The 11399-nt window shown below is 32.7% G+C and overlaps 1 protein-coding gene across 1 annotated transcript; it reads right to left on the minus strand.

The window, feature by feature from the left end:
- Window positions 1-9152: 9152 nt before the first annotated feature.
- On the minus strand, window positions 9153-9803 carry LOC134261884 (uncharacterized). Its single transcript, XM_062744280.1, has 2 exons — window positions 9405-9803; window positions 9153-9308 (listed from the first exon to the last, which is right to left on the minus strand). The coding sequence occupies exon 1, from the start codon at window positions 9792-9794 to the stop codon at window positions 9459-9461; it is 336 nt and encodes a 111-aa protein (XP_062600264.1). The 5' UTR covers window positions 9795-9803; the 3' UTR covers window positions 9153-9308; window positions 9405-9458.
- Between the last annotated feature and the right edge of the window lie 1596 nt (window positions 9804-11399).

The following is an 11399-nucleotide window of genomic DNA, read 5'->3' on the forward strand; positions in this document are numbered from 1 at the left end:
TGTGTTTATATTGGTAGTCTATATTATCAAAAAAAGAAAAAAAGTTTTATTTCTTTGGGACAAATACCAAAGTCTTAAATAGTTTGTTCATTTTATTTAAGTTTTTCCTTTGAGGGCTGAAAGTAAACAAGTTCTGTTGAAAGTATATCAAGATAAACAATACTGTAGTGTTGATACTTCTATTTGTCTTACAGTTAAGATGTGAATGTTTTAATTGTTCCCTTATCCAGCTGGTAAACTTCAAGCTAAAATAAACATTCTGATAATTTGTGCTGACTGAAACATGAACTAGTATATATATGAAGTGAAGTACCCCCCAGATACAAATGATTTTAAAACTTAAATCTTAAATTCCACTTAATTACTATTTCACTTTTTTTTCAGTACATGTTTTCAAGTTTTTATCTGAGTAAAAGAGTTTAATTATTAAAAAAATAAAGCAAAAATGTACAAATATCAATTGTAACATATAAATCTTTTTCTTAGGCCTAGAAAAATAAATTGTGTGTTCCCAGTTCCCCGACCGACCCTAAAATATAGGAGCCGACCCTGAACATTTTTTTCTGTCAATATCTTTCATGAAGTAAACTCTTGCAGTTTACTATACTGAAAGGAAAAAGAAACGCATAATAAACTTTTGAATAAAATTAAAACTATTATTTCCAATGTGTTTTGCATGATTGTTATCAAACATTTTAATTCAACTTTAAACAAGTAACCAAAATCTTGTGTGACTTTGACTGATAATTCCTGAGTTATTGAAATTGATATGTCGATACCCCCCAAAATTAAAATAAAAATTCTCATCATCTCCCTTGCGCATCAGTAACAGCCTTAATTTTCTTGCGCATTCACTCCGCAGGCCAAGGGCAAAATTTTCACCTGCAGGACCAACAAATCATATGTTGCCTGAATCCCAGTCTATAACTGTTTTGTTATACCCTTTAATGCTCACTTAAGATTTCATCAATACACACTATATTATCAATTACTTTATATGGAAAATTATAGCTTAATCAGAAAATATAAAACAGTAGCTGAGAAAGAACAAAATTAATTATATTTACTATATCACAAAAATTAATTATTTATCACAAAACATACTGTACTCTTCCCTTCTTCCTTAACTTGCTGGTAGCAACAACTCTTGCAGCTCTTAACTTCTGCTATTTCCATGTCGCCAATATTGAACGATGATAAATTACTTGTGACGTAACAGTGACGTTGCGGTCTAACAATTCTTATGTTGGACCGGCAGGCCAGTCAACAGTGAAATTGTTAGACCGATGTAATAAACATTTCTTTTGTTGGACTTTTTATTAGTAATATAAATATATAGAAAGATATATTTATAAGGGTATAACAATTAGCATTGTTGCTGTGGTTATTAAAAATAGAAATCTTTGTAAAATACTCTCAAAATGCTACACAAAACAGTTTTAGTCCGATTTTAATATTATAAGGCATGCAAGTAGACTACACCGAGATATATAATTTTCTTTATTGTTTTTTAATTTTTTAATTTGATGAATTATTTTGCCATGGTAAATAAAATTGAAAATATTGTATTTTTTTTAAGCTACCTCTACACAGTTGAAGTCTTGTTGCAATATCTTAATTCCCACAAAAGAGACTTTTAATCAAGGATCATCATTCTATTTATTGCCTTTGTAAAGTTTCAAGTCCCAAGCTACTTTTCTCTTCCTTTGTTATAAGTACAAACCAGTAGAGCTTCAGTCTCGACAGAGACTTCTGATTACTAAATTATCAATAGAGTGCCACTCTTATACAACAGAACCATGACAATCACTTTACCCTGACCATATTCACAACAAGTCTGAATCCCCTCCCACTTTTTTAATAGGTTTAATATTGTAGCCAAATTAAAACTTGTAACATGTTTGTGTTACATAGTACTGAACAACATGAATTAATTTCATACCTTGAAGCAAAGATCATTTATCTCCTCTTCTGCTGCAATTATGGAGGAACTAGAAAGGTGTTGACTCCAGAAATATAAAGAGGTCCTTCATCTGTTCACAAACCAAATATCAAGACTGTGACCATATTATTTCACGAAGGCACCCTCATGTGCATCTTTAAGGCATAAACCATGCTGAGATGTTCAACTTCACCTCAATTTCAATTCAACTTCCATTTATTTCATTTGAATTAGACAGGAATCTGTGAATAAAATGGAAAAAAAAATAGGACAATGAATATTCTATAAAACAAGAGATGTTTGTAAAACACTTTATGCCTCCTCCTCTTCCAAATACTGTAATTGGAATTTTCTATGTTCAAGGGGCAAAACTCTGTCTTGACAAAACTTGACCTAGACTGTGATTTATGATAAATCTGTGTATCAAATTTTATTTCAGTATGTGCAACTGCTGCAAAGAAAGTGAACTGGTATTCCAATAGAAACAATATATTAAATAAAAAATCTTTTTGAAGCTTGATATAACAGCCTTGCAGTTCAGCAGCATTTTGAACCTTGAAGTCTGTTCTTTGAGGTACTGTATAGATTGTAAGAGCGTGGAGCATGATAGTCCTTGTGCTGGTCGATCTCAGATATCTCGGCAACTTGTCAATGAAAATCTTACAGAAACAATTAAATACCGGTACATGTCATCCTTTTGTAACAAAGTAGTTTTATCAATTTGACAGGCATAACACATCTTTTGAAGAATTAATTTTTTTTTTTCAAGAACACCAAAGCAATGATAGAATTTATTATTCCTGTATGGTGTAGATTCAAATTTGTTCAAATGATTGCCCGGACTAGATTGCCAATATTTGGAGGGGGATAAATGCTTGACATGGAATTCAAATAATACCGGGAAAATTTAAAACGACATGTAGAGATGGACATGCAGGTCCTTTGTCTAATGTTCATTTACTAAAAGCAAAATGAAACAAGAAGTGTTTGTCAAACACAGCTGATGCCACATTTCTGAATTTTTTGGATTATTTAGTTTTAATATTTTTTTAATACATAAATTTTTTTTTTACATTTCTTCAGATTAGGGTACTTTCAGTTTACAGTACTTTCTGAAAGTGTAAAGATGTGTCAATCAAATGAGTCCCAAAATGTGGTAGTTTATATTTTATGGGAAATTGTATATTGTTATATCTTTAAAAATTTGCTCCTATACAAATCTATACGACAAAAAAGTCTTCTATTTCTAATGTTTTAATTTGCTGAGTGGGCATATAAATATTGATGTTTGAACGCTGAGTGAGATGTTGGACCTGTCAATGAGATGTTGGACCGCTTGCGTCACAGAATGGGTGGAGCTTAATCACATTTTCGTTTGTTGTGTTTAACAGTGATGGACCTAAGGACATCACAAAAGACAGTACTAAATACATGTACATGTATTGTCAATAAAAAATGAAATGAAAGGTATAACAAAACAATTATTGACTATATTCTCGTGAACATGCGTTTTGTTGACCCTCAAACCACACTGTCCGCCTGAAGCCATTAGACAGTTTGGTTCTTGGGTCTGACAATATACATGTTGCCCTCAAACTCAGTCAATAAATGTGTAGAAACATATAAGTTATGATACAATCTTAAATATGCATGAATTCCAAATCTATATGTCCCTTTTTTTAAAATTACCGTGGAAAAGAACAATTAAAACTAGTTAAAATATGAGAATAAAAGTTTTTTTGTTTTTCTACTTGTAACTCAAAATTACACAACTTAATTAATAATAATCGTTTGAAGACTGCAACAAATTTGCATATGGAAATAATAATTTTTTTACACTCATTACAGCAAAACACTGCAAGATATAATATTGAAGATACCATAGCTAGAAATCATTTGATAATGTAATTGACGCATTTGTACATATCAGATGAATTGATATTTTACTGATTTAAAAAAAAAGTTTGATCAGCTGCATGAGTCTATTTGCACTCCATACATTTAGTAATCATACATACAGTGAAACCTGTCTAATCCGACATGCACTGGGAGATAAATTTTGTGTCAGAATAGACAGTGTGTCAAATTCTACAGTGTAAATAAATGGAAAGTAGTAAAATGGGAAAGAAATTTAACTTCAGAATTCACAGTATTGCACATGTGTCGGATTAGATAGTTAACACCAAAACTTCTCCTCTGCTTTTAAAGGGCTTGGAACCTTCTGTTTGAAATAACATGTAAATAATGTATGTTAATTCAAGCAGGCAGCATTAAAAGTTTTGTGCCTTTTTTCATTCTTTTTTTTTTATTTATTTTTTTTTTTTGGTTGTTTTTCTTTTTTCATTTTCTTTATTTTTTTAATTTTTGTTTCCTGTTTTTTTTTCTTTCAATCTTTTTTTTTGTTGTTTTTTCTTTTTTTTTTTTTTTATGTTTTTTGTTTTGTTTGCTTTTTTGTTGTTTTTTTTGGGGGCACAAAACTTGCCAATGAGATTAAATAATTTCACATTAACAAATCACAATATCGCATCAACAATTCACAATTGCATTAAAAAAATCATGATTTAACATTTCAAATTATGATTCAATTAACATAAACAATTTAAATAACAATTTAGTATTTACCAATCACAATTAACATTTTTAGAGGCAAATCACTATCTTACATTTTCAAATGCAATTAACAATTTTACATCCAATTCTTTCACTGCATATAGTCACATCAGTATATACATGTGATGCATTCCAATTTCACAAATTAAGCTAATAACCAAGAGGCGAGCTACAATAGCTGGAAAAAATTTACACATTCTAGGAATACTTATGTCATATTTAACAATCATATTACATCTGGAACAATTTAACTTCATCTAAACAATTCCAATAACGAACTATTATCTCATTGGCATAATAATAAAAAGATAATTATAAGACAAAGCAGCCTGAGATCCAATAGTCCCTTTCAGCTTCTCCTCCCCAAGCCAGCCTGGCTACCGTAGCGGCCAAGGAACGTAAGTTCCAACCAGTAATGCCCCAGGGTATCGATAAATTTAAGCCTACTTACAACTAGCCTTCAACTACTTCATCTTAACAACATGTATAGCTAAGTCAAGAAAAAAAAGAAAAGCAGGGGGTCAGTGTGGGAGGAAGACGGAGTACCCGTAGAGAACCCACGTGTCCGAATGGGCGACCCCATACCCTAACATAATTCGGACACCCTTTACAAAAATGTTTTTAAAAAAATCATTGAAAAAAACATTGTTACTAGAATACATTCACATCAGTGCTTTGAAGATTTGGATTGATCCTGCATTAAATTAAGTACTGATTCTTCATCCACCCATGGATGATGATCTCCAAGATGATCCTTCTAAAATTTCTTTTATTTTCTGTAAATAAAAATTGTAAGGTTTCAATAAAAAAGAACTAACAAGAGATATATGTTACATTGCTTACCTGCATGAACACTAAGACTAGGAAAAAGCAGAAATCAGTTCAGTATTGGAACTTCAACTCGAGTCTAGTCACTACCTATGATTTGAACACATACTTGAATCTTCACTATATGAAGATGCTTCTGCATTAATATGACTTAAATTATCATAGCCTTGCTCATATTGAGAAGAATACTTTATTTATTGAAAAATTCTTTAACATTTCTTTAAATGTTTAACTTTGATCCCCAGTTGTGGCCTCTATTTATTTTTGTGGGATCATGGTTTGAACAAATAGTTCTACCTGAGGATGCTTCAATAAAAATATGACCAATCATTGCTTAGCTGTTCTTGAGAAGAAAATTATTCAAGATTTATTCATTGTACAAGGTCCATTCAGTAAGTTAATCCTAATTTTTTTTTTACGTACATTTCAAAAGTTCTATAAAAGAGCTCCTAAACACAGAAAAACCCATGAAATGTCCTCACAAAGAAATTCACTTATTAAAATAAGCATGCTCATTTAAGCCACACTGTGCTGAATCTCTGCCCAGAAGATGAAAATAAGAGCAAATATAATGTGAAAGCTGTGCTTTTCACATAAATCGCAGCAGAATTCATATTTAAGATCTGACCAAGTTGTTCTTGAGAATATGACTTTTAAATAACACCACCTAATTTTTACTATTTCTTAATTATTCCTATTTAGAGGAAGGTGTGGCCCTTCAAATGAACAAACTTAATATCTCCCTTTATCCAAGGATATTCTGTGCCAATTTTGGTTAAAATTCGCTTTATGGTTCTTCACACTCAGAAAAGAATTGCTTATTTTAAAAAATTTGAAAAAGTTTATGACAACAATGATGCCAACAACAACAGACATCGGACATCGGACAAATATTGATCAGAAAACCTCATGCACTTGAGCCTTTAATTTACTCAAGTTAGCTAAAAGATACAAAAAAGCAATTAAGGTCTGAGTTTTCCATACCTGAAAGATACTCATCCTTGAAATAGTCAAGAAAATCCATATGAATCCAGTTTCATTCCCTCCTTATTCTGTTCTCCAAATCTTAAACCTTATTAATAAAATAAAAGGAATATACTCAGAAGTAATATTACATCCATTAATTGAAATAACAAATGATTAGAACAAAAGATTCTGAGAAACTGGAAGACTATAATCAGTAATAACACAAAATTGGCTGTTCCTATATGGCTTAGTAGCAAAAAAAAAATACTAACATGAAATACATGTATGTTTGCTTGTCTGTTTCTTGTTTAAAGTCGCTATTAAGAATTTTTCACTCATATGGCAACATTTTTAACTGGAGGCCATGGGCTATAAATTAATGTAGAAATAAACTTGGCGATAAGGGTCATAAAGCAGTGAGGGATCTTTTTCGTGCCAGCACATACTGCAATATGGCACATTAGTATGTATACGATATCATCTGAAAGACCTGTCTCCTTGTTCCACAGTGGGATTCAACCCACGTTAAGATCAATCTCTTTCTACGATATTCTATAGCAGATGCTCTTATTTAAAAATACCACTGTGTCACGCAGGTAACAACACAAAATATGAAATTAGATTAGAATTTCACAACATAAATAAATTATATCAGATGTATCATTCTGGGGTTTTGTACACCACTTTCAAAGGTAAACATGCAAGCAGTAGAAGGTCAAACATATTAATTAATGTGCACAGATGAGGTCTCAGTGGAGACTTCTGCAGCAAGGTGTGCATCTGGTCACATACTGCATGACAGTTTTAGCATGAGAACACAATTATGAACTACAACGCTTCACGCCGGCATATTTCATGAAGCGTGTTAGCGCTTCATGATAAATATGCCGACACGAAGCGTTGTAGTTCATATACCTCATGAATCTTCAAAAAATTAAATTCATTTCTTATATTTACATTATTTTTCTGATGACTTGCCATAAATTTATGCTATTCAACTGTCATTTTTAAACCAAAACAGTGTACACTATATTTTTTTTCTTTTTGACATCAAGAGCAGTATTTTGACGTAACAATGGAGATATTCATGCTTATTCGTGGTACATACATAATGTAGTTCATGAGAAAATATACTGCATTTTATTTTGTAAAGAATCACAGGGGAAATTTAGTGGAAATGTAAATATTATAGAATGTAATGCAGACAGGCTTAAGGAGGACCCAATGAATACAACATATTTAAGCAAATTTTCAGTCAAAAGTCAGAAGATGGGAGAAAATATACATACAGGGGTATTTACCAATGTTTTTTTTTTTTTTTAAATCTTCACTTTAACTTCATTTGAACAAGTGTTTGAGAAAAATGTATCAGCAGTGGTTTAGAGTATACATTATACAATATATAAATTTCTAGGCAAAATTTTATTAATATTGGTGTAAATTAAGACACAACATATTTGGTTAAACACCATTACAAAAGCCAGCTATATCTGCTGACTACCAAAATAAATGTCCCCTGGACTAATAATTTGGTCTACTTGTTAACTAAAGATTTGACCTGTTGAATACATTGTATTTATACAATAAGATGACTTTGAAATATGATAATGTCATACCTGATCAGTATCACCTATCCACTGTGGTATGTCTTGGTGGAAAAGTCAAAATCCATTGAGCAAGTCTACTCCAGTTGTATAATCCACCAAGTCTTGTTGTGTGCATCTCCTGTTTCCACATCTTGAAGAACAGTGTCCATCAGGCTTGTATGTTTTAGTTGTTTCCACTAATGTCTTTTGGGTGTAGTTGGTGTTTTTGCATATTTGAAAATCATTGTCCATAAAGTTTGCCTCAAGACTCACTGGCCTTGCCTTCTCCAGATTTTTTCACCAAGTCCTTTTGGGTGCATTTTCCGTTTTACCATCTTGAAAGATGTTCATCAAGCTTGTTTATTTCAGCTGTTTCCACAAGGTTCTGTTGGCTGCAGTTGCAGTAAGAGTGAAAAGAAGAACAACTGAGAAAATATATCATTTAAGTTTGTTTAGGAAAATCCACATTTAACTTTTTTAATGAGTGTTCATGTAATGTCTCAACAGTGATTTAAGGTATGCTTTACATTTCTATGCAAAAATTTTATATCGTTGTAGAGAGTTGGTTTATCTGGTTGATCACCATAACAAAAGTCAGCTATTGCTGACTATAAGAAACAAGACCAGCTAAAATTTTAGCTAGCTAGTTAACTTGACTTTGTTTAAAAATGATCTTGGATTATGATAATGTCACATACCTGATAAATGTCAGATCACCATCCTTTGGCTATTCATCCTCCAGTCGTTTCTATCAGGTCCTTTTGGGTGCATCTACTCTTTTCACCATGTACTGTTCGGTGCATTTGCTGTTTCTACTTCTTGGAAGATCAGCATATACTGGCTATGCATCATCCAGTTGTTTCTTTCAGTGTCTTGTTGGGTGCATCTGCTGTTACACATGTCTTCTTGAGGACATCTGCTATTTCCACATCTTAGGAGATTAGCATCCATTAGCCCTGCCTCCTCCAGCTGTTTCCACCATGCCATGTCCTTGTTTACTATCACAAGCTAAGTTACTGTCTCTGACCAGTAGAACTAAAAATAAGCCAGGCTTAAAATAAAAATTCATCTAGAAATTTGACATGGTTAATTAGATGATCTTTAATCACTATTGTCATTTACATCTACCTGATCAGTGTTAGTTATCTACTTTGATATGTCTTGTTGGGAAGGTCAATGTCATCAGACAAGTCTCCTCCAGTTGTATCCACCATGTCCAGTTGGGTACATCTACTGTTACACGTCTTGTTGAGGACATCTGCTATTTCCACATCTTGGAAGATTAGCATCCATTAGCCCTGCCTCCTCCAGCTGTTTAAATCATGCCATGTCCTTGTTTACTATCACAAGCTATTTTTTGTCTCTGACCAGTATAGCTAAAAATAAGCCAGGCTTAAAATAAAAAGTCAGCTAGTTAATTTGACATGGTTAATTAGATGATCTTTAATCATTACTATGTCATTTACATGTACCTGATCAGTGTCAGTTATCTCCTTTGATATGTCTTGTTTGGAAGGTCAACGTCATCAGGCAAGTCTCCTCCAGTTGTATCCACCCTGTCCTGTTGGGTGCATCTGCTGTATCCACCCTGTCCTGCTGGGTCCATCTTCTGTATTCACCAAGTCCAGCTGGGTGCATCTGCTGTTTCCACCATGTCCTTTTGGGTGCATCTGCTGTTTCCACCATGATCTATTGGGTGCATCTGCTGTTTCCACCATGTCTAGTGAAGTGCATCTGCTGTTTCCACCAAGTCCTGTTGGGTGCATCTGCTGTTTCCACCATGTCCTGTTGGGTGCATCTGCTTTTTCCACCATGTCCTGTTGGGTGCATCTGCTGTTTCCACCAAGTCCTGTTGGGTGCATCTGCTGTATCCACCAAGACTTAAGTTGGGTGCATCTGCTGTTTCCGCCAAGTCTGTTGGAGTGCATCTGCTGTTTCCACCATGTCTAGTGGAGTGCATCTGCTGTTTCCACCATGTCCAGTGGAGTGCATCTTCTCTTTCCACCATGTCCAGTTGGGTGCATCTGCTGTTTCCATAAAGTCTAGTGGAGTGCATCTGCTGTTTCCACCAAGGCCAGCTGGGTGCATCTGCTAAAAATATTAAGAGCTTTATTTCACTGCATAATGCACATAATAAAGTTGACCGATTTATAAAGTTTTATAGGATATTTCATTGTGAAAAAATAAAATGACCACCTAAGAGATCTCTGCTGTATAAAGATGATTACTATGAAGTTTGGCTGTATATCATTGATTATGAAATGGAACATTATAAATCTATTCTCTAACAATATAATACTTCATTTCAGGGTTTTTTCCCAATTATTATCAATTCAAATTTTCTGTCTTACCTTATCGATGGTGGTGTATATTTGGCTTATATTCCTCTTCATTTTTCTGAATTGTCTAACTACAAAATACTAAAAAAAAAAAAATTAAAACAGAGCTGAAATTTGTTTAGTATGAACAAGGAAATTGCAAATTCACGGATACAGCGAAGTTATCTTGAATCCCCAGCTATATATATTTAACAAGTTTTTTATACTGATATAAGGAATTATGGATATAGCAAAGTAATTACATAGGTCCCAGTGACTTTGTTATCACCGAATTTTACTGTAATAAAGCCCTCACTAAGACAGATGTTTTGGGTGAAACACACAATTTCCTCATTATCCAACATGTCTAATGTTAATGATGCTAATGCATTTAATGCAACGATGAACATAAGACACATTCTTAAGAATGACAATAACAAATCAATCTCATAACTATTAACATAAACTCATAATAATAACAAATAAATAAAAATCTCAACCAAAGCAAATAACTAAAACTCATAACAACTAAAACTAAAAACAACTGTCACAATAACAAATAACTAAAACTCATAACAATAACAACTAGCTAACACTCATAACAATAACAAAAAATTTAAAATCACAACAAAAGCAAATAACTAAAACTCACAGCAACTAAAACTCATAACCGCCACAATAACAAATAACTGAATCATAACAATATCATCTAATAAAAACTCATACAAATAACAAATAACTAAAACTCATGAAACAAATATACTCCTATAAATGTAATTATAACAAATGACAATGATCTTCATACCCATAACAAGGAACTAGCATATTCAAAACAGTAGCAAATAACTTATATACTGATAGATAACAAATATCTATCAATCATAACAATAACTGTTACATTATGACTCATTACAATAACAACTAGTGCTAATTGTAACGGGCACCGTTACAGATGTTCCCCAAACGCTCCCCAACTCCCTTTTGGTGCCACATTCCCTGTAAGCTTCATTAAATAAGACAAATTCTGTGCATTTTTTACTTTAGCAACGTTTTCTCAGAAGGATACCAATTATATTCAAATTTTAGCATTGCACCCAATCGCATGTGAATGCATGTGCGGTAAGATCATATCATCTTGTCTACACTATT

This window comes from Saccostrea cucullata, unplaced genomic scaffold (genome assembly GCF_032062105.1).
Source record: "Saccostrea cucullata isolate Sc308-1 unplaced genomic scaffold, CSIRO_AGI_Scuc_v1 ctg12367, whole genome shotgun sequence".
NCBI lineage: Eukaryota > Metazoa > Mollusca > Bivalvia > Ostreida > Ostreidae > Saccostrea > Saccostrea cuccullata.